This window comes from Hyperolius riggenbachi, chromosome 10 (genome assembly GCF_040937935.1).
Source record: "Hyperolius riggenbachi isolate aHypRig1 chromosome 10, aHypRig1.pri, whole genome shotgun sequence".
Classification (NCBI taxonomy): Eukaryota; Metazoa; Chordata; class Amphibia; order Anura; family Hyperoliidae; genus Hyperolius; species Hyperolius riggenbachi.
In genome coordinates, this window is record NC_090655.1 from 62,599,532 (window position 1) to 62,624,711 (window position 25,180).

Sequence of the window (25,180 nt, forward strand, 5' to 3'; positions counted from 1 at the left end):
AGCTCAGAGAAAATGTATTCAGTGTGAGCGAAACCTGAACACTGGTCCTTTATTGGCAGCTGACAGTTATCTCTGGAAGATCGCTACACTTAAGCGTCTTGGCTATAAAAGGGGACAGACCTGGACTATCAAACTCACATGGTGGGAAAAGAAGATTTATGGCCATATCCGAGAGACGGGAAGATCATGAATACTGGATTGTAAAACCTTGAATTTAAGAGGTAAGCAACCAAAAAAGTTGATTTGTCATTACATTTTGCTGTTATTTTGCTTATTTAGCTGACGCTCTAAACTTTAGAATAGCTTCCATTAAATATTAAAGGAGTTTCATAGTTTTACTTTCCAGTATTATGTGAGTTATAGGTAAGCAGGTTTCTGACCTTTGTTGCCATCAGGATTTTTTAATTACTAGTGAATATTTAATTTGACTTAAAAGTACAAACTGAGCATAGTTTAATTTTCTAGATATTTATTATTAGTTTTTCATTGATAATTTTTACAATATGTTATCTTGCAACACAAAATATTTGCTGTTTTGAATTTTTTTGAATTTCGTTTTTGGTAGCATTACATTTTTATGCCAGATAAAATAATGAGCATAACTAATTCATTAAAAAAAATGAATAGACACTATTAAGATAACTTCCGGTCATATTAGTAGTAGTAGTTTTGCAAACAGTAGAATATATATATTGATTATACAGTTTTGCATGATGGAACAAACTTTTTATAAATTATTTTCAAAAAATATATAATGGCCCTTATGCAGTTACCTTTTTTTCCTGAGTTTTCTCACAGGAGATGTTTTCACACCTTATAAATAAAATACCTTGTAAGGCCCCAGCTAACAAGTAAATAGTCAAAATAAGTTTGATATTACTTTTTTTTTTAACCTACTTTTTAGTACTTTCTCAGTTGCTGGGTGGTGAAAAGTTATTTTGTAAATAATATGGAAAATAATTTCCTGGGAGAAAAATCAGGAGAATAGTTAATTGCAAAAGTCCAAAGTATCTAAACATCAAGTAAGTAAAATATTTTGATACGTCTATTTTTTATTGAGCTGATTTTTTTTTTTTGTATTCACATGTCTGTTACTTCTACTTTTCAATATAAATATTTGATCAAGATACATACATTTTGTTAGCCTTTCTTACAGGGAGAGAAAAGGATGGAGACATTGGAGTTGGCCACTGTGGATAACTAAGCTCAAAGCATTGGTAATCACTGTGTTGAGGATTGTCGTGGTGGCACATTCTGCATCTACCTTAAAGAAATGGTTCTTTCTACTCTGTTTGGGCTAATCATTTTGATGGTAAATACTGCAGCAAAGTGTATCCCCAATAAACAAGGTGAGCAAATCATGGAGGTGAACTGATCATGCTACAGTGTTCTGTTACTAATACTGCTAATATTCTATATTATTTTATAGTTTATAAATGACTCAAAAGTAATATTCTGCTGGAGGTGGAAATACATATAACTATACATAATAGTTATAGCAGTGACAGGATGTCCAGAGATTGGTAATTAGTTAATATAACTAGATAGAATTCTGCGACATTGCACAGGCATAAACTATTAGATAATTAAAAACATAACAACTGTAATATGCCAATAATGCTAATAATGTTTTGCTTACACAAGGGCCCACATGCAATTAACTTTTTCTCTTGAGTTAACTCCTAGGACAGTGATGGCAAACCTTGGCACTCCAGTTGTAGCAAAACTACAAATCCCATCATGCCTCTGCCTCCCCGAGTTATGCTTAGAGCTGTCAGGGTATTGCAATGCCTCATGGGACTTGTAGTTCCACCACAGCTGGAGTGCCAAGGTTAGCCATCACTGTCCTAGGAGATAATTTTCAACTTCTGTTTAAAATAACTTTTCAGCATTTTCGTGTTGAAAAATTACCCAAAATTTGGTGAAAAAGTACTATCAAAATTATTTTGAGTATGTTCTTGCTTGCTGGTGGTTTTATTGCATGGTTTTAACATATCGCTTAGGAGAAAACTTAGGAGAAAACATGAATTGCATATGGCCCAATATGGTTTATAAGGAGGTTAAATCGGTAGATTTACTGAGATCTAATTGAATGCTTGAATAGCATATGCACACTTATTGTGCCCTTATGGTGGTATTTCCATAGCATATATGTTGTACATGTAGTGATGTAACAGTTATGCTAATCAGTAGTCCCGGTACATTTCATTGCACATAATGCCCTTGTCTAAACAGGAAATATAGTAAGAGCATGTCTCTGTATAAGGAGGAAAATTCCACCTTTAACAGCTGTATCTCGAGATGTTGACTTCTATTCCAGTGGCAAGTAATATTTTGAAATGCACCTCAATTATTCATCTTTGTATCAACCGTTGGAGGCATGAGAAGTAGGGTAAATATCTCCAATAGAGTCACAAAAAAATATAAAAACCTGACAGAGCCAATCGCGCTGATAGGCTGGCGGGGGGAGGGAGGGTTATAAAGTTAATAAAAAAGAAATAAATAAAAAGCAGGATTTTATTGAAAAATAATATAAATAATATAATACATATATTTATAAAAAAACAAACAAAGACTGGGGGGGGGGGGGGGGGCGATCAGACCCCACCAACAGAAAGCTCTGTTGGTGGGGAGAAAAGGGGGGGGGGAATCACTTGTGTGCTGTGTTGTACGGCCCTGCAGCTTGGCCTAAATGCTGCAGTGGCCTATTTAAAAATGGCCTGGTCACTAGGGGGGGTTAACACTGCGGTCCTCAAGTGGTTAATAGAAAATAAATATGGCAGCCGCCATATTCTTCTCACTACAACTGTCTTTTAAAACAGCCAGTGATGAGTGATACTGCTCTCTAATGACAATAACATTTAAAATGAATAATAGTATCCTGTATTAATGATGAGCAGGTCCCCATTTTTAAGACATTTCAAACGCAGTTAAGCTTACTGGTGTTTAGAGGCCAACTAAACCTAAAACAATGCATATTTTAACACCAATCAAAATGAAAAAAGGAATAGAAACATTATATGAATCATAAAGTCCTGAGCACAATACCGTCTTCTTCATGGATCAAATGTGCATGCCACTGCAATACGGTTTGCATGCCCCCTCTCCCCCCTGGATTTAGCTGGTTGGTCCGGTGCATCAGTTATCACCATGTGACACCTTTTGTAGGAGTTCTGGTTCACCATGAGTTTGCTGGGCAATCTGTAACAACTTATGTTAGACTACATATTTCAACACCCCTGCATTATGGTACAATCCACATATTTACATGAGGAGGAGTGATGATTTGTAGGTCACAGAAAGTAGCAAGTAAATGCAAGATCTCAGTTTGCTAACTCATGCTACGGAGCTCTTAAGGCTGCATAAATAAGCGCACACTGCCAGAAAGCACAGTTACAAAACAGTTTTTTTGACTTTGAAAAGTTCAGTTCTAAAGGTAATATTTATTATTTACACTACTCCATATGAATGATTTGAGAATTTGCTTTGTTCAGTTGGATTTTAATGCCTAAATTTTGTCTCGCACTCCAATGCGTGGCTACAGGACTTCACTAGAGCTGCCTCCATCTTGTGGAACTCTCTCCCACTGCCCATCAGGCTTGCCCCCTCCCTCAACACCTTTAAACAAGCCCTCAAAAATCACCTCTTCAAGGAGGTCTACCCCACCTTCCTGCTGCCCTAACTCTCAGCCGAAAACCTCTCGACGTAGCCCCCTACTTTGGTGTCACCACCCCCTCCCACTAGATTGCAAGCCTTTAGCAGGGCCCTCCCTCCTTGTGTATCATACTTGATTGTAAACTCTACCCAGAATAATGTGAACTTGTATTATTGTGACTACCACTCTAGTGTATGATCTGGCATTGTGTATCTTATTCCTTATTACTTGTATTGTGTTGTCACCCCTGTTACCATTGTCTGTAGCCTTATTTATTGTCCAGCATGGATAATATACTAGCACTATATAAATCCAATAAATAATAATACATTTCACATGTTCTCCTCTTTGTCAAGTGGCTTTCTTCAGGCTGCTCTGCCAACCTACACAAATGAAATACAATGATAGATTAAACAAAAGTAGGATTATAGAGCTGATATCGGCAGGGTAAATGGCTCCCCCTTCATTCACTTTCACCCTCCACCCACCCAAGAAATATGGAAATGTATCCATATGTTTAGTAATAATTATGAATCATGGTATTAGTGAAGAACAGGAAGAGTAATCAAGAATAAACATGCAGCATTAAGATGAGTCTTGGATGCAAGAGAAGACGCAGTTACACGACGGGTTGACAAGATCATGGTTGTATTTAAAAAGTTTTCCATCCACCAGCAGAAAATGGTGTTTTTACTCTTTGTTGAGCAGCATAGCCTACAAATATCCATCTTTATTGTTTCTATTTCAGATGTGATAATAGTACACTGTTACCCCAAATCCATTGTGGCTAAAATTCCGGAGTGTCCGTATGGATGGGAGATTCATCAGCTGGCGCTGGGAGGGGTCTGCTATAATGGCGTGATTGAGTCCGGCTATTATCAGTTCTCCATCCCTGATCTGTCATCCAGGAACAAGTCATACTGCGGGACACAGTCCGATGTAAGAGCAGCATAGCTGATCCTCTCTATGCAAAGGCATTCCGTACTTCATCCTTTCACCACGGTGAGGTCTACTCCAGTCAAAAGGGGCCCTACCACTAATATGTGACTTGGACTTCGACTGGAGTGGACCTCATTGTGCTGCATGCAAACCATTGTGGAAGCGATCATTCTCCATTAGTGCAAGTAAATGCAAAATTATGCAAATAGTGTAACTAAATGTAAATTTCAAGCAAGTTAAAATACTGGATTTCAACCTATTATGTGTAGTGGAGGGTCTCCCTTAATTTTGAGGTGTCATTGGGGTCAGTGCAGCCCTTGCACAATTTGGTACTGCAGTTTGAATTCACGCACTGTGCCTATAATTGCTGACAGGCTTCTGCAGACTATTTAGAAGGCAGGTTCTGCTTGGAATTGTTCTTACCTACTGTGTTTTATATTAGGACAATACAAGGATTGCTAGTAGAGTCAAGAACTAGAAGTCATACATATGATTGCAGGTCGGTTATCAGATCTACTTTAATGCTGAGAGCTAGGCTAGGTTTTTGGACGTCTTGCAAAATGTCAACAGTGTTAAACAATTGGCCTGATGTAGTAAAGATAGGCACATATTGTACTATAATTTTTGAATGGCCATTAGACTTGAGCAAAACATCAAATTTAACAAAAATAATTGTTAAAAACAAAGCCCTCTCAATCGACATTCAGATGTTTTGGTGATTGGACATTGTTTAGGGAAGGCATTCTGGAACTCTGCACAGGTAATTAATCCACATAACTGAGAGTGAGACACTTATTACTCCATCTGTGCATATGTGAGGTTACCTGCAAAACATGCGCTGTTAGGAGGCCTTGGGGACAGGTTTGGAAAACGCTAGTCTAGAGAGTAACCATAACCAGTAGGTGTATAACTAGAGGGGAGCAGCCCCTGTAATCACAGGGGGACCCAGAGCTGTTAGGGGCCCAAACTGCTAACATTCCCTTCCTCTGATGAAGGGGACTTTACTTCAGGTCAAGTATTTTTGGGGTTACACTTGTTATGGGTGGGAAGATCATGATGGCCACACTTGTTTTATGACCCTTGCGAGAGGGGCCCCAAGGTCGTAATGGGTTTCAAATAGAGGCAATGGAAGAGGTGTGAATATTGCAGGGCCCCATCAATGTTTTGCTGGGCCCCCTGAATTTTAGTTACGCCACTGATCACCAGTATCCTACATGAGCACAAACACAATCTGAGAGGGGACAGACTTACCCTACACTCCTGCAAATAAATTGCTCACCTAATATAATAACCCAAAATCAGTGAGTTGTTTTGAAGTACTCTCCTACCCATGTATCTTTTTATATAATACATTAATAGGGCTCACCTTATGCTATATTTTTTTCAGGATTTTTCCCTCAGAGTAACACTGTATCAATCTGAATTTGTTTCCTAGTTCAAGAACCCGATCTACCATTTCTACAACTCCATCGTGTCCAATGACAGCACCCTAATCGTGAAAAGCCAGCCAGTGAACTACTCCTTCACTTGTACCTACCAGTCCAACTATCTGGTCAGCCACGCCGCTTTTGACCAAAGGTGAGCCGACAGCAACCCTAGAACCTGGCGCCTACCCAACCTGAATTACCCAGAAGCAACTCACTCATGTATGTTTTAGTCTTACATATTTTTTTCCTACTTCTAGAGTAGCCACAGTCCATGTGAAGAACGGGAGCTCGGGATCATTTGAGACCCAACTCTCTCTCAATTTCTACGCTGTAAGTTTCTTCAAAGCCCTTTCCCCAACTTTTCTAAGACTTTCCTTGCACATTTCATTTGCTAGTTCTATCTTGAGGTTGAATCAGATGAGACCCTTCTAGTTGGTTCTAAGGAGATTCATCTGGGTGATATGTAGGTCCAGGGATGCCTATGAATCATTACAATTTCTGGGTTTGTAAACCGGCCACCAAGGTTAGATCGCCAGGTCAAAGCATATTAGGCAGCCACCAAGTTGACCTTGGAAACAGTGGAAAAAAATAGGTAATTAGTATTTAATTAGTCGAAGAATACACAAAGGCTCTTCTTTAATTCACTTTCTCTTCTGTTGTCAATACATTTTCAGCACTCCTCAAAAAAAAAGTAGGTGAAAAAGTACTGTCAGAATTATTCTGAATATTTCCTTGCTTTCTGTTGGCTTGAAAGGCATTTTATTGATAAGATGTGAAAATATCACCTAAGAGAAAACGTAGGAGAAACAGTGAATTGAATAAAGGCCAAAGAGTCTGATTTATCAAGACAGGTGACCCTGTGAGGGTCTGCAGTAGTAGGCAAGGGAAAGGGTGTGAACATTGGGGCCTAATCAAAGTTTTGCTGGGGGCCCCCATGATTCGTAGTTACGTCCTTCCCACTGGGTTTGTCATTATAAAACTGTCCTATGAGGGTACACAGCTGAAATGGATGATCAACCTTTAATAGCTATTATTTCCATTTTCATCTTCTGTTCTGTAGCGCTGTGTCCTGCTGTGGAGCCTGCCCTTATATTGAAATATACTGCTAGGTCAGAACATATTGTAGAGACCAAGCAGATGTAAAAGTATCTGTATCAAAGAACAAAGCCGAAATATATTGGATAGAGCTAAAACATGAAAAACTAAGCCAGGCTATGGAAGGAGAGAAAAGACAAAATATCCAAACTATTAAACTCAATGCTGAACAGCATAGAACACAGTTTTTAGAGACCCACCTTAACTTTACCTAACTAAGTGGGCAATGCTAGCTTACTTACCACTGATCTGTAACCACAGGCTGTAAGTTTGAAACTTTAGCAAACAAAAGAGCTTGTAGGTACTGTAGGTCTCAATTTGCCTTTGAAGAATGTCTATTAGTATAGTATTGAAACTCGATGCATGGATCACGTGTTTGGTTGCTTCTTTTTTTATTTTCCCTGGAAAGAATGCCAAGTTCTCCACCCAGAAAGAAGCTCCATTTATAGTTGAGACATCAGACATTGGGACAGATGTGTTTGCTGGAGTTGAAGCCAAAGGGATCAGCACCAGGTAGAGTATGTCGAGAATAATTTATAGCATAAAATATGCTACAGAATAATTTATAGCATTTTTGTTGAGCCCAGAGGCCCATTGCTGAATGTCAAATCACCGGCAGTACTCATAGTGGAAAAAGGCTAAATTCTTAGGCTGTTTGTGGGCTCTGCTGTTCTTAAACACTGGGTTCCATGGCTCCCCCAAGGTTAAAACACTTTTAATTACTGCATCTTGACATTTAATACAGAGTTTATGGTATGTATGTATATAGAGTGCGGTATAGAAATGTATTAGCTGGTCCTATTTTCAACATTGAGTCTCAAGCAGAGGCAGCATTTGGGGGTGGCAAGTAGGACGATCGCCCCAGGCCCCGCACATGAAGAGGGCCCCGCATGTCATGCCTGCCTTACCATGCTCATTTTGGTGGTGGTGAAGGAAAGGTCTACTCTACAGAAGTCTAGCTGTTTGTGTTCTGAGCAGTGTGTCATTTACAAATACTCAGATTTTCCTATTTTGTTTTACACACCTTATATTTTGCACCCCCTTTTATTGCTCAGGTTTTCGTCTTCAGCATGCTTTACTGTACTACTGTACTATGCCGTTTGCATTTTTGTAATGAATTTCTGCACTGACATGAAGCTTGCCAAATGTCAGACTAAGGTAATGTGCAAGAGCCTCAGCCTGAGGGCCCCATGGGCATTTAGGTCAGTTAAGCATGGACTGGAGCTAGAGGGGGCTCGGGCTGGAGCTTCTAGACTGGCTGGGGATTGCTGCTGGGTTTCATAGGGAGCTAGGGATAGGTACAGTTTGATTACATTACATATTGTAATTGTTCCTGTATTGGTTGGCTTAGGGGTCTTTAACAAGTTTTTAAACAATAATAAGGCATACTGCTTTAGAGGTGGACAAGCCCATGACTGTGGTGGTACGGTACATGGCCTTCACTTATGCCTCTAGGCCCCGCATATGACACTCGCCCCAGGCCCCGCGTACTCTAAGGCCGTCTCTGGTCTCAAGCAACCAAAAAGCACACTTATCTGTCATCAGCCGATCACCATCTGTGCCAGATAACCGAGACTGTACCGTACGTGTCTACTTTACTTTCATAATTCCAGTTCTTGGCAATATATAAAGTCAAGAGCAAGCAAGAGAGAGTTTGATTTTTTACAGTTTGGAGAAGAGTGGTATAGATAAGAAGTCCAGCAAACCTGGCCTGGGTCCTTCAAAATATTTGTAGGAGGCTGGAAAAAATTGCTGTCTCAGCTAAAGATGTTCGCATTCCTCCCAGCCTTTTAAGATGGGGAAAGGGGACATACATTTCAGAGGAAAAATATTCAGGCAAAGATCACACCCCCAAAATAACTGCAGTTATGTAGAGAATTCATAAGCACAGTCAGTTTTTCTTACTTAATCACGGTTGCCACATTGGTCACAGCTGACTACAAGAAAAATATAATATAATGTAATTTAAAATAAGTAACGCAATACAAGATAACATTTTGAATCAGAGTGATACCATTTATTGGCTAACTTAAAGGGAATGTCCAAGCAAAATAAAAAAAATGAGTTTCACTTACCTGGGGCTTCTACCAGCCCCAGGCAGCCATCCTGTGCCCTCCTAGTCACTCACTGCTGCTCCAGTCCCCCGCTGGCAGCTTGCCGACCTCGGAGGTCGGCGGAAAACATTGCGTACATTTTTACGCATTCCCGCTAGTGCAGGATCATTAACACATACATTTTTAAGCATTACTGGTTCAATGCGTAAAAATTTACGCATTGAACCAGTAACGCGTAAAAATGTATGTGTTAATGTTCCTGCACCAGCGGGAATGCGTAAAAATGTACGCAATGCGTCCCGCCGACCTCCGAGGTCGGCAAGCTGCCAGCGGGGGACTGGAGCAGCAGTCAGTGACTACGAGGGCACAGGATGGCTGCCTGGGGCTGGTAGAAGCCCCAGGTAAGTGAAACTCATTTTTTTATTTTGCTTGAACCTTCCCTTTAAAGGACAACTGAATGAGAGAGACATGAGGCTGACATATTTATTTCCTTTTAAACAATACCAGTTGCCTGGCAGTCCTGCTGATGTCTTTGGCTGCAGTGGTGTCTGAATCATGCATCTGAAACAAGCATGTGATTAATCCAGTCAAACTTTAGTCAGAAACATTTGATCTGCTTGTTCAGGGTCTATGGCTAAAAGTATTAGATGCAGTGGATCAGCAGGACAGCCAATGTGCATTGTTTTAATGAAAACAAATATGGCTGCCTCTATATCCCTCTCACTTTAGGAGTCTTTTAATAAACGAAAATAAGCTTTCGGCCAAAAAGTCTTCTTCAGACTCTATTATTTATTTAAGTATTTATATAGCGCCGACATATAACACAGCGCTGTACAGAGTATTGTCTTGTCACTAACTTTCCCCTTAGTGGTGCTCACAATCTAGTCCCTACCATAGTCATATGTCTTTGTGTGTATTGTGTAGTGCATGTATCATAGTCTAGGGCAAATTTAGTTGGAAGCCAATTAACTTATCTGTATGTTTTTGGGATGTGGGAGGAAACCAGAGCGCCTGGATGAAACCCACACATCCTGTAGTCTGACTACTATGCTGAGAAGATGCCCCCCATAAGATATATAGTATAACCTAGCAGATATTCTGACCCTTATACACCATATTCAAAACTAAAGAAATAAAAACTGCAGTCATTCTAAAATTGATTTTAAAATGCTGCCAATGGTTTCATTATCACCTCTTCTTTCTATTTATTTTTAGGTTTAAGGTGGTGCTAAACTATTGCTGGGCCACGCCAGCTCCTGATTACACCTACCATATTCAGTGGCAGCTCATCACCAAAGGGTAAGCCACGCCTCTTTCACATACCCATCTGATTGTATAGTGCCCACAGCCATCAATCGGATTCACTCATCACACCTGTGAAGATTCTCATTTATCCAGGTCAATATGCCAGAAAATATGCTGGCTTCAACTGGACTTTTCGTTTTCAAGAAATTACTGATGTAGTTTAATGAAGTTACTTAGCTGAAGGTGTTCATTGTCTTACAAAAAATCTGGACAACCATACCCAAACAGGGGAGGGGGTATTTGACACAAATTATCATCAACATCTTGGAACATTTTTACCAAGCCGTTTCAAAGCTCCTACATACCGTACTTGCACAACTGGCATCATCTGCAAAATGAGTTTTAATTAGGCTCAGTGTTGTGGTGTCTGACGTAAATGAATAGTATGGATACCGTTAGCGTCTTCAAACAAAATATTTTGTTTGAAGATGCTGCACCCAATTTAACCTCAGCTGACAGAAGTCAACAGAACTCCTACTAATGTCATGCAGAGCAGCACAGGGAGCGGTTTTTATAGTTACCTGTTCTTCTTGCAATTTGGAATGCTAAGGGCAGAGCTCTGCAGAGCTCATGCCCAATATTCATTTCTGGTCATTTATTTGGCTGCATAAGAACTGAAGAAGTTGAAAAAGTTGCTCTGTAAGTGTAAACAAAAACTGCTTCAAGAACACGAAAATGTGTCCAGTTGGATGCCTGATTCTTTTATTTTTAAATTTTCTTGCAATAAAATTATCTTTCTTATGTTGGCATTATAACTGTTGTGTCACTTTTTATATTCTGATGCTAGGTGCGCCTCGGATGAAACCATTCTGGTACACGAAAACGGGAAGAACAGCCGGGCCACATTTCAGTTTAACGCCTTCCGATTCCAGAATGTTCCCAAATTATCCAAAGTCTGGTTACACTGCGAGACCTTCCTATGTGACAGTGAGAAGTTCTCCTGTCCTGTTGTAAGTCTTCTTGTCTGTATCAGTGGCTATTGGTGGTTCATGTAGATGTGAATTTTATTGGTTCAGTCCAGTCAAATATAATGTTCAGTGAAGCATTAACAAGAAACGGGGCCCTAGGCAAGATAGCATATTTGTCTTTCCCTGCTGGCCATCTGGCTTCTTTGGTAAAGTAAGATGAGGAATGCAGATCAGAAAAGGTGGCAGTTTGGCACCTGAATACCTATATTACGCTATATTAACGTATTTAAACAAGTGGCAGCTGCCTCCTGCAGCAGGGCAGGCTCGCCGGGCCCCCCTCAGCTCGCCTGCCTGCTTGAAGACCTCAGATTTGCGAGGCCCGCAGATCCACTGTGAAGAGAGAAAAGTGGCTCCCATAGAGTGTTAACTGGAAGTAAAGTAATTACTTCCGTTATACGCCCTATGGGAACCACTCTCCTTTCTCCCTGCAGTGGCTCTGTGGGTCACACAGATCTGAAGTCTTCAAGCAGGCAGACCAGACCAGGGGACCCGGCAAGCCTGCCCTGCTGCAGGAGACGGCTGTCACTTATTTAAATAAGGTAATCAATCCAGTGGCGGCTAGGGAGGGGGGTAGGAAGGGGGGAGCAGGCTGGCCACCTACCTAAGCTATACTGGGGGCAACTGTACTAGCTACCTATACTGGGGAAACTATACTACCTATACTGGGGCAACTATACTACCTATACTGGGGCAACTATACTAGCTACCTATACTGTGGCAACTATGCTATCTATACTGGGGCAACTATACTAGTATTCTACCTATACTGGGGTAACTATACTACCTATACTGGGGCAACTATACTACCTATACTGGGGCAACTATAATAGCTACCTATACTGGGAAAACTATACTAACTATACTGGGGCAACTATACTAGCTACCTATACTGGGGCAACTATGTTAGCTATCTATACTGAGGCAATTATACTACCTATACTGGGGCAACTATACCTGGCTACCCTATACAGGGGGCACCTAAACCTGGCTATCTACCTATACTGGTGGTGAAAATGTATCCTGTACATCATTCCAAATGGGGGGGAGGCATCCTCACTATTTTACCTCAGGCAGCAAAAAGTCTACAACCGGCCCTGGGGTGGAGAGGTGGGTGGGGAGGAAATTCCTCCTGACACTGGGGGACACTTTCCTGCATAGACAAGGTGGGAGGTTACAGTAAGGCTACATGGGCCCCTGTAGTTCACACAAATGTACGGGAAGTCATGATGTTGGGTGTGCTCTAACTGACCCAATATCTTCTACTCAGTTCCACTAAATGTATATCTCCAAGCGAACTGGGGCAACATGAATGTATATCAGGTAAAACCTGAATGATTAATTTGGTGTTGGGCTTTCTAGATGCCTGCCACTTACATGAAAGTGTGACTTATGCTATTTATTCATCTGTGCCATTTGGGGGGAGGGGGGGGGTTTGTCAGAACTGGAATTCTGCCAGAATGCCCTCTTACCACACCGGTATGTATGGAATCGGCTCTGGTGCATTTGGTGTGAGCATTTTTTGTTGTTGTTTTTGGTGCATCTATCCTGTCAGCTGCCTACCCCTAACCAGTCCCCATAACAAAGAGCCCATTCTTGATATCCAATGCTGACCTCCCCCTATGCCATTGACCCATTTCTGATACATAACCATAGCTTCCCTATTAACAGCGCCCTTTCCTAACCTTAACCTTTCAACCCCAGCAACTCAAACTAATCTATCCCTATTCTGTCCCCTAACACTGGTCCTCCTAATCTAAGACTCAGGCCCTTTTACACATGGGGCTTGATTCATAAAAGCATGATAATGCTTATCATGCCCGTGTTTTGCTTCGAGTAAATGTTTACTGGTGCTATGACAAATGTCTAAGCCAGTGACATCAATCCTCAGAAATGTCTGACCCCTCAGTCAGGTGCACACTTCCAGACAATAAGTGCGTCATGTGATTTTGTCCATATATGCATGCGCACCACTACCCCTACCGCAAACAACTTTTAAATTGTTTGCAGTGCCCTTGACTTCCATTGCGTTGTGTACCGGGCACACCATGCAGCAACACACAGCAGCCTCTATGCTGGCTGGACCACTTGCGCTGCATTATGTCACACCCCAGGTACTATGGCATGTCACGTAGACATTATGGGCCACTATGAAGTGCTGCAGTGGGAGAGGGGGTGGGAGAGTACCCACAACGCACATGACGCAGTAAGTATGAAATGGGTCTGAACCTAATAAATGTCAGAGTGTAGTGTAGGTTGCGAATCTTTAGGGTTATTTCGGCCTACCTACTCCCCTTTTCCTGCCCAACATACACACAGGAGACGTCCATTTAAAGGAGCCTTTAAGACTTGATATGTGTTCAAGGCAACACAATTCCAGGTAACTTGCTCTCTCTTTCACTTCATCAGACATGCAGCAAGCGCAAGCTGCAGCGGGAACAGACAGGAGGGGTCCTGGTGGCTGAATTTGTAATTCAGGGTAAGTTTTCCAAACCATGGAGGGAAAAAAATAAAGATTGTCAAATACACAGATGTACCCAGTCCTAGTGGTCTCAGGACATATATTGGGCCCGATCCAATTCACTTTTTCTCCTAAATTTTCTCCTAGGTGATATTTCCACTTATTATCAATAAATTGCCCTTTAAGCCACAACAAGCAAGACAATACTTCTCACCTACTTTCTGGTTTTGTCTCTAGCAGAGCGCTGAAAAGTTATTTTAAAGAGGAGATGAAAAATGATCTCCTAGGAGAAAACTCATGAGAAAAAGTGTATTGTCTGAGTAATAAGAAGTGGGAGGAACTTGGAGGGCGCCAATGCTGACCTTTGTCTCCAAACTATTACTTTCTTGGCAGTTGTACTGATCCTCTATGTTCCATGCTTTGTGAAAGTGAAATTTCACTATTATTAAAGAGACACTGAAGCGAAAAAAAAATTATGATATCGTGAATTGGTTGTGTAGTAGGGATAATTACTAGAACATTGGTAGCAAAAAAAATATTCTCATATTCTTATTTTCAGTTATACTGCTTTTTTTTTCTATAACATTGCATCATTCTCTAATACTTGCAGTTTACACATTATTCAGTATTCTAAAAGTTTTTGCAGAACAGGCAGTGAACTTTTGACCTGTCCTGAGCTGTTTTCTGGAAAAGAAAAACACAATACAGTTGAGATAACCTAATCAGAAGTCAGAGCTCTCCATGACTTTCAAAGTCGCAGAGCTCAATGGCTATTTGCATAGATAACAACTGGAGTTTCTTAACTCTTCCTGTACTGGAAACAATATTAGACTTAGGTCTCTGCTCCTAATGCTTTATATCTTAGCTGTACTACACATACAAATCATTATATCATAATTTGTTTTCCCTTCAGTGTCTCTTTAAAAATAATATTGTGAGAATGTCAGTACTTAATTTTGTAGATGAATATAATTAAAAATTAACCTCCAATTCTAATCAGCAAAAATCCCAACCTCTCAGGCACTGTGCCATTGGTAACACTGTGTAATGGCATTTCTTTTTTCATCTAATAAACATTTAAAAAATTAAGCACCTCATTCCTTCAGAGGAAGGATCTTCCAACCCCAGTTTTCACCTTCATTACATCACGGCTGGACTAATGCAATGCTCTCTATGCAGGCCTTTCAAATAAAGACCTTCACCATCTGTAGCTAGTATAGAATGCTGCCGCAAGACTGTTAATCAGCCAACCCTGCCATTGCCATACAACACCAATCCTTTGCTCACTACACTGGCTACCCATACAATGAAGAATCCTTTTCAAAGCTGGCATACTAACTAAATCTCTACACGACCTAGGCCCGGGATACCTGAAGGAATTGTTGCAACTGCCTCACACCTCCCACAACCTCAGATCAATTGGATCTAATAACTTGACCACCCTAGAGTCCAACGTAAGACCTTTGGAGCCAGCGCTTTCTGTCATGCTGTCCCTACCCTTTGCAATACCTTGCCTCACCTAATCAAAACAGCTCAAACCTTGAAGGCAACTAAATCAGCTCTGAAAAAAAAAATACCAGTTTAGTCTGGTATTTATGATCACATAACTTTTTCCCCTGTAACACATCACAAACCACGACTAACTGTATATACTGTACTGGTCTGAGACAAGCTTATGCGCTTTGGGCCTATCAAGCCTGTCAATCAATAGTAGTTGGTAGGCTTTGCATTGGACTGATGGGGAAAGTTAGGGGAGAGGGGAAGGGAAAAGATAAAACATTTTATGAATAAATGTTGAAACCATGTATTACATGACCCCAATCTGGGACTTGAATTAAAATATGACATTACAGTCTAAATAGGTAAAAAGTGACAGATGCATAAGAACAGACATTAATGGTTATCTTTGTGTTTTGCTGTTTAGGTTCTGCCTCCGTGTTTTGTCAGGGACTTGCAGGTAAATAAATGACTGTGAAAATGACTGTTTTAGAAGGAAATTCTTCTTGTTTAGAAACAAAAACAAAAAAAAAATCTAAAAATTCCAACTTTAACATTGACCGTTGTTACCATTGTTGACCGTTGTTACCCAAGTTTGCCAATTTAATGTTAGGATTCATTATCTTTCCAATTCAATCTAAGAATTACCAAAACTTGTTGTAAGGTCAAATTGCTCTTTATTGCTATATTAGCCCCTTCATCCCGATGCCTGTGCTATATAAATTTGCACTCCTGCATCCTCTAGGCCAATTCTGGGTTTCATGCTGAAATCTATCGGTCTGCGGTGTATGGGCAGGCAACAGATCTCTTTCTGGTCAGCTTCAATCAGTCTCATGATCGATCTGCCCATCATCGCTAGATATATAGGCAGGGCTGGATTTACCATAAGGCACTGTAAGAGCGTGCCGTACATGCGCCTGATGATGGAAAGACGACTCAATCCCCCCCCAGTGCCTCCCTCCCACCTTACCTAGGTCCTGAGCGTAGTGTACTGCATCGCAATGCGCTATTGTGAACGTGGCCTTGGGGCTTATTGCCACTGGGTACCGCATCCACTTCCGAATCAGGCGAGGCACCCATGCTGCTGTAAAAAAAATTTAAAAAATGGACTCAAGATTTATATAAATAAGTAACTCATATATTTTTTTTTGATGAATAGTGTCCTTTATTTGATTACAGTTTAATCTAATCACTCTTGTGTAAAATATTACCAATCAATAGCTTTAATTGCTTTATAAACCTTGTTCCTATGTATTATCTGTACTGGTACGTGTACAAAGATACCTGTTAATAACATGTGCTGGTGATACAAGCTGATTAGCAGCAGTAAACAGTATCTGTGCGCAACATATTAGCACTGTATTTGCCTATAACAGTGTACAACACCCAGTCCTTATGGGCCATATCCATGCCAGTGTTTAGGATGGACTGAGAAATGGAGAAATGGGTTGATGAACCCATACCTATCATGATTCAGTCCCATCAATGAATTCAAGCTGTTCCAAAAATATGTGAGGACCTCAGCTCTCGAGGGACTTGCATTGGACAGCACTGACCTATAAGAATATAACTGAATTACAGACAGTCCCCTACTTACAAACTACACAAGTTTTGCCCTTGAGGACTTGAGTTGGACAGCAATGACCTATAAGAACATAACTGAGTTACAGTATCTTTTGGCTCTACCCAGAAGAGGTCCCTACTCATTCCTACATTATTCAAAACTACAATAAAGATTTTGCCTCGACCTGGATTTAAGTCTTGTGTACTTATCTGTTGATCTTTGTCTCCTCAGTAATCTTGTACCATCTTCTGCTAACTGCGGCGATCTGTAAAATGCTCTCCTAAACCTGGATAACCTCAAAGCTCCTTCTATGGACAAGATTGCTTCCGGCACCCTGATCACATGGCCTCAGGAACATGGCTGCCTAACTGGATCTGTGACAAAGGCCTGGCCTGTACAAGGGCCCAGACCGGGCCTACTGTAGAGAGACAACAAAATATTAGCTACGGGGTCCGAGCTTGAAATTCTGAACAAGTGCCCATGTACAGTATATTCTAAAATCTTCTTCACAATGGTGCATAAAACATGTAAATAAAACAGTCCTTTTTCAAAAGCTGTGACAAGTTATTTTTCCAGGAACGAGGGGAAGAAATACTGTAAATTCTGTGCATTAAAAGCCCAGCTATTTCACTGTGTTTGTAACAGAAACTGTCAGATTGCAAGTGGAAGACCTATAAAAACCCAACTTTAGGGGACAATATTTATTGGAGGAAAATGGTTTTAACTGTGAAGAATTAGGGAACATTTATTTTACGTTATTACGGCTGTCTGTGTCTCTCCATTGATAGATTCTCCCTAATTTCCTGTCCCCGAAACCCAAGGGGCGAATCATAGGCTTCTATTTTAAAAGTTGTGACTAGCGGCAAACAACGGAAATTCTGGTGCATGGCGGTGGCCACCAAAATTTACCAGTTTTGCGCAAAGGTTTAGGAGGGGGCTAGAGTTAGGCGCCACGGGAGGTTAGGGTTAGGCAACACTGGGGGGCAGTCTTAGGTTTATGCAACTCGAAGGGGGTCTTAGGTTTTAGGCACCATGGTCTTAGGTACCACCAGGGGAGTCTAAGCGTTAGGCATCGGTAGAGGGAGGGTTCTGTGTGAGAGTAGGGTTAGGTTTAACCATAGTAGAATATTAGTAAAAATCACCGATATTTTACAATCGGAGTCCAGCAGTAGAATATCGCTAATTGAAGCATATTCTACTAGCGGCAATCCCCATGCACCCTTTTTTCCACGCACCTTTATTTCATGTATGCCAATAGAGGACCTCAGCTTCAAAATTAACTCTGGTGGTCCTGGGAAAATGAGAGTACTTTTTTTATGTATTGGTTACTGCTGATACAACTAAAATATTTATTCTGTACATAGTTGTAATATCTCATTTTTATTTGATACAAATACAGAATAAAACAAAATACATTTTAAAATGCTGCATCTGCCATTCTTCCTCCCCAGAAAACACTTCTACAACAGTAACTGATTATGCAATGGCAAGTGGATGTGATAGTCTTTTATAATGGCCACCACACCCACCATCAGCACCCAGTGTCATTGGCCCTTCCTACTCCTCCAGTACCAAGCAGCTTATGTCATCCTCCCCTTCCCAGTCCCTATCCACTAGAAACACACCATAAATAGCACCCTCTCCCCCCACATATGTATATGTACACCACCGGTGAGCAAGGCCCAGGGTGAACCGCCATTCGGCTCAATGCCCCGGTGGCATAAAAAATTATATTCCCCTCCGAGTCGTCGCAACTGGGTGGGAGATGTAATTCTGGGTCTGGCAACCACTGGAACCCCGAATTACCCTTACGTGCCCTGCACATTATAACATTACTGCTACGGGGTGCCTGGTTTTGGCGCTGGGAGCTGAAACCATCTGCTTCGCTCTCTGCACCCTAAACCCACCCACCAGCAGCACATAGTATATGCCACCCTCCCCCTTCACTAGAAGCACCCAATATATAACACCCTCACTCCCACTCTACTCCACCGCATCCCACCAGCAGCACCTAGTGTATGTCACCTACGCCTTTCACTATAAGTACCCCATATATAACACCCTTACTCCCACCCTACTCCACCGCATCCCACCAGCAGCACCCAGTGTATGCCACCCTTGCCCTTCACTAGAAGAACCCAATATATAACACCCTCACTCCCACCCTACTCCACTGCATCTCACCAGCAGCACCTAGTGTATGCCACCCTTGCCCTTCACTAGAAGCACCCAATATATAACACCCTCACTCCCACCCTGTCCCACCAGCAGCACCTAGTGTAGGTCACCCTCACCCTTCACTAGAAGCATCCAATATATAACACCCTCACTCCCACCCTACTCCACCCCATCCCACCAGCAACACCTAGTGTAGGTCACTCTCGCCCTTCACTAGAAGCACCCAATATATAACACCCTCACTCCCACCCCATCCCACCAGCAGCACCTAGTGTAGGTCACCCTCGCCCTTCACTAGAAGCATCCAATATATAACACCCTCACTCCCACCCTACTCCACCCCATCCCACCAGCAGCACCTAGTGTAGGTCACCCTCACCCTTCACTAGAAGTACCCAATATATAACACCCTCACTCCCACCCTACTCCACTCCATCCCACCAGCAGCACCTAGTGTATGTCACCCTCATCCTTCACTAGAAGTACCCAATATATAACACCCTCACTCCCACCCTACTCCACCCTATCCCACCAGCAGCACCTAGTGTATGTCACCGTCACCCTTCACTAGAAGTATCCAATATATAACACCCTCACTCCCACCCTACTCCACCCCATCCCACCAGCAGCACCTAGTGTAGGTCACCCTCGCCCTTCACTAGAAGCACCCAATATATAACAGCCTCACTCCCACCCTACTCCACCCCATCCCACCAGCAGCACCTAGTGTAGGTCACCCTCACCCTTCACTAGAAGTACCCAATATAGAACACCCTCACTCCCACCCTACTCCACCCCATCCCACCAGCAGCACCTAGTGTAGGTCACCCTCGCCCTTCACTAGAAGCATCCAATATATAACACCCTCAGCCCCACCCCACCCCACCAGCAGCATCTAGTGTATGTCACCCTCCCTCCATCCCTCCCTCTCCACTAGAAACACCCAATGTATAATACCCTCACTCCCACCCTACCCCACCCCACCAGCAGCACCTAGTGTATGTCACCCTCGCCCTTCACTAGAAGCACACAATATATAACACCCTCACTCCCACCCTACCCCACCCCATCCCACCAGCAGCACCTAGTGTATGCCACTCTCCCCTTCACAAGAAGCACTCAATATATAACACCCTCAGCCCCACCCCACCAGCAGCACCTAGTGTATGTCACCCTCGCCCTTCACTAGAAGCACACAATATATAACACCCTCACTCCCACCCTACCCCACCCCATCCCACCAGCAGCACCTAGTTTATGCTACCCTCGCCCTTCACTAGAAGCACCCAATATATAACACCCTCACTGCCACCCCATCCCACCAGCAACACCTAGTGTATGTCACCCTCACCCTTCACTAGAAGCATCCAATATATAACACCCTCACTCCCACCCCACCTCATCCCACCAGCAGCACCTAGAGTGTGCCACCCTCCCTCTTTACTAGAAGCACCCAATGTATAAAAGCCCTGCCTCCCACCCTACCCCATCCCACCAGCAGCACCTAGAGTGTGCCTCCCTCCCTCTCCACTAGAAGCACCCAATATATAACACCCTCACCCTACCCCCACCCACCAGCAGCACCTATTGTATGTCTCCCTCCCTACTTCTCCACTAGAAGCACCCAATATATAACACCCACCCTACCCTTCCCCACCAGCAGCACCTAGTGTATGTCCCCCTCCCTCTTCACTAGAAGCACCCAATATAACACCCTTACTCCCACCCTACCAGCACCTAGTGTGTGTCACCCTCCCTTCCTCTCCACTAGATGAACCCAATATATAACATCATTAGTCTCACCCTACCCCCACCCACCAGCAGCACCTATTGTATGTCACCCTCCCTACTTCACTAGAAGCACCCAATATATAACACCCTTACTCCCACCCTACCAGCACCTAGTGTGTGTCACCCTCCCTTCCACTCCACTAGATGAACCCAATATATAACATCATCAGTCTCACCCTACTCCCACCCCACCAGCAGCACCTAGTGTATGCCACCCTCCCTTCCTCTCCACCAGAAGCACTCAATAGTTTACACCCTACCTCCCTACCTAGTGTATAAGACTCTCTCTCCCCGCACTACCCCACCAGCAGCACCTAATGTATGTGACCCATACTCTCCACCAGAAGCAGCCAGTGTATAAGATTCTCCCAACCCACAGTGCCCCCGAGCTACTTTCCGGGCCCCAACGCCTTCCCCCAACTTGTGTGTGGTCCTCTGCAGAGTTTTTGGCAGTGTAGCGACTCACGTGTCCTGGCTGGCTCACTCCTCCATTAGTCTGTGCACTCACATCTTCTTCCCTGCTGGCCGCATCTTTTCAGGGAACAGGCAGCACATTAATTTATAACATTGGGTCAATAAGAAGAGGTGTCCTGGAAAGGATGAAGATGGGAGTGCACAGATTAATGGAGGAGCGCGCCTGCTAGGACAGGTGAGTTGCTACACTGCCGAAACCTCGGCATGGTCCACGGAGACCACAAGAAAGTCGGGAGGAGACCCGGCAGCTGGCTCGTGGCCCTGGGGTAATTGCCTAAGTTGTCCCTAAGGAAGCGCTGGCCCTGCTCCATCCCCAACAGCAGCATGTAATGTACGGCTTGGACAGGAAGCCAGCAAACAGCTATTTTAGCATGTGACCAGGCATACATTTCACAGCTGGTGGGTATGTGATTTTGGAAGCTGTGACCTAATTTTTTTTCTTTTGTGCACCTGACATTACATTATGCATTATTTTTTTCCTCCACCCATGATTACCCCCCCCCCCTCTCCTCTGACCTATCTGTGCCCAACAGATAACATTGTGATAGTATGTATAAATATTACTATAAGCTATTAATAGCAAAAAAAAAAAAACTACTTCTCGCTACCCATATCACATTTTCAAAACCATCAGCACATTTTTTTTTTAAAAGACAATAATAAGTACAATGGAATGTATCAGAAACAATTATACATTTGGATCCAGTTTGGAGTGGATACTAATATATATTAACCGGGCTGGATTTACCATAACGCAATGTAGGCACGTGCCTACAGGCACCTGATGATGGAAAGGCGTCTCCCTCCCCTCCCCGAGTGCCGGCTTCCCGAGCAGAGCGTAAATGAGAGGTTACTCACCCACCTCTCTGCATTCCACTGACAAGATCTCCCTTCAGTCAGGGGCACCACTAGATACTTAATACTGAGGGTACCTCTGGCCACCTAGTTCTAAAGGGCACCTGTGGCTGCCTAGGACGAGCAGGGAAAGTAAGGGAGAATGGACAGCTGGGGCGGCCAGCACACTTGCGGTGTCGTTCTTCTGGGGTTTTTAGGCTCATGGAGGGTGAAGTGAAGGGTGCGAGCCCAGGACATCTGTGCCTACAGGCTCCTGTGATGTAAATTTGTATATATATATATATATATATATATATATATATATATATATATATATATATATATATATATATATAATATTTCCCCCATACATTCACATTTCGATGGGTCATCTGTTATACTATTCACGTCTGCAATACATTTTACATATATACTGTATTTACTCCAGCACACTGCACTTTTTTACATTGCATTCAGCAAAATTATTTAGCTGCCTCCAGACTGCAAATTTATTGCTTAATACTGCCACAGTGATATTACATCTATCTCTGGATTACATCATGTATGTACTGTTAATTGCCACATTGTACTGTATCTATTAATATTAAAGAGGCACTGTGTGACATATAGTAGAATGCAGTAACCTGTTCAGAATACTCATGGTTACAGTCATTTTCCTGGTTTGAGCATCAGAAAGTCTTCCTATTTCTATCTATTACTGCATATTGGTATGTAGTCCCACCCTCCCAGTGATGCTTAGTCTAGGCTGATAAGATTAGATGTGGAGTTTTCTAACACAGAGCATTCTGGGAGACCAAGGATTGTTTCTACTGACTTTCGAACTATCAGTAAACAAACATTCCGCAGAGATCACCCAACGGGACTAAAGATGTCACCACATGGAGCAAACTCTGACCAAATCATTTATAAATGTATATTGTAAAAAAAATAAATAAATAATGCCTTACATTATTTTCACTACAGTTCCTCTTTAATATCAAGTTGTTGTACAAATATTTTTGCGGATATTGTTTTTGAAAATGTGATATGCTATTACCGTAAATATTTGTAGGCACTTTTTAGGATCTAGGAAAGTGGGAGTAGCACACAACATGCATGGTCTACAGAGGACAGTACTAAAGATTGTAACTCATTTGCCAGGGGAAGTCTTGTGAGAGGTAAGCCAACACCTACACTCCTTGTCCTTGATTATTTTATCTTAAAGAGAGCCTGGGACAAAAGAAGTCTTAGGTTCTGTACTTACCTGGGGCTTCCTCCAGCCCCCTGAGGCCGCTTCGTTCTTCACCATTTCTCCGGGTCTCTCCTGTCCCCTACTGGATGGCCCGATATTCTGGCCAAGTCGCTTTCCATTGTGCATGCACGGCCCAGCTGCGTGTGCTCCCGTGGCCGTTGCCCAGCTGCGTGCGCTCCCGAGGCCGTGGCCCAGCTGCGTGCGCTCCCGTGTGCCCGTGGCCCAGCTGCGTGCGCTCCCGTGGCGATGGCCCAGCTGCATGCGCTCCCGTGGCCCAGCTGCTTGCGCTCCACGACTCGGCTAGAGTACCGGGCCGTCCAGCAGGGGACAAGAGCGGCCCTGGGAGATGGTGAAGGATGAAGCAGCCTCAAGGTGGCTGGAGGAAGCCCCAGGTAAGTATAAAACCAAAGACTTCTTTCCTCTCAGGTATACCAGTTCCCATACCAGTTCTAGGTTGTTATTCCTCTATTGGGAGGTGGATATTTTACCTCACGCAATCAATTATTTGTTGGAGTGCAACTGACCATATAAGGAAGACCACATTATACCCTATGTGGTCAAGATCCTCACCTGCCTTGTCCAGTGGTTGCCTGGGAGTCTACCCTGGTTTGTGAATAATACCTATTTTTTTTTTTATATAATATACAAGATGAGCTCTAGGCCCTTTTTTGTTGCTGTTGTTTTTGTTTTTTTGAAACTGGCAGACTGGCAGAGTAAGTGCTATGGGAAACAGGAGAAGCATTCTGCGCAGGGTCGGTTTTAGGTAAAATGGGTTAAGGAGGTTGACATATTTATTTAATTTTAAAGAGACACTGAAGCAAAAAAAAAAAATATGATATAGTGAATTGGCTGTGTACTATGAATAATTACTAGAAGATTAGTAGCAAAGAAAATATTCTCATACTTTTATTTTCAGGTATATAGTGTTTTTTCTAACATTGCATCATTCTATAATATGTGCAGATTACACAACACTCAGCATTCAAAATGATTCTTTCAGAGCAGTCTGTGAAGTAATGACCTCTCCTCTAGCAGAGGAAAAGTAAATAGTCCAGGAACAGTTGAGATAATAAAAGTCAGATGACAGCCCTCTCCACGACTAATTTAGTCGGAGAGCTTAATGGCTTGTTTGCATAGAGATAACAACTGGAGTTTCTCAACTCTTCCTGTACTGGAAACAATTACACTGATGTATCTGATCTTAATGTTTTATTTCTTAGCTGTGCTACACATTTTTTTTTTCGCTTCAGTGTCTCTTTAAGCAATCCCAGGTACATGGCAGTGTTGCTGACCCTCTGCCTCTAACCCTGAACAAGCATGCGGCACATCAGGTGTTTCTGACAAAAACCTGACACGATTAGCTGCAAGTCTGCTTCACGTGTGAGATTCGGACCAGGGGCGGACTGACAACTCATGGGGCCCCCGGGCAATAGGAGATTATGGGGCCCCATACCAGTGTCGCCCACATTTTTAATGTAATTTTTTTACAGAGTAAGATCTAATAATTTACTGACAACAGATATTTCATACTGATAAAAAAACCTCCTGCGCCGAAAAATGGGTGTGGTCACGCAACAGAATGTGGGCGTGGTCATGGGTGGGCCAAAATATACATGACCTTAGCAGTGGTGTAAAAGGGGGAAGTCTCCCCCCCCTTCCCTCACCTTTGGGCCCCCCTCCCGGCTCTTC

General features: G+C 42.7%; 1 protein-coding gene across 1 annotated transcript; it reads left to right on the forward strand.

Moving 5' to 3' along the window:
* The first annotated feature begins 37 nt into the window (after positions 1-37).
* Positions 38-17,484, forward strand: TECTB (tectorin beta). The gene is made up of 11 exons (XM_068255357.1): positions 38-221; positions 1,145-1,349; positions 4,404-4,594; positions 6,030-6,172; positions 6,279-6,351; positions 7,526-7,629; positions 10,386-10,469; positions 11,263-11,425; positions 13,850-13,919; positions 15,826-15,858; positions 17,194-17,484. Exons 2-11 carry the CDS (start codon positions 1,274-1,276, stop codon positions 17,244-17,246), a joined length of 990 nt encoding a protein of 329 aa, XP_068111458.1. The 5' UTR covers positions 38-221; positions 1,145-1,273; the 3' UTR covers positions 17,247-17,484.
* Positions 17,485-25,180: the final 7,696 nt, after the last annotated feature.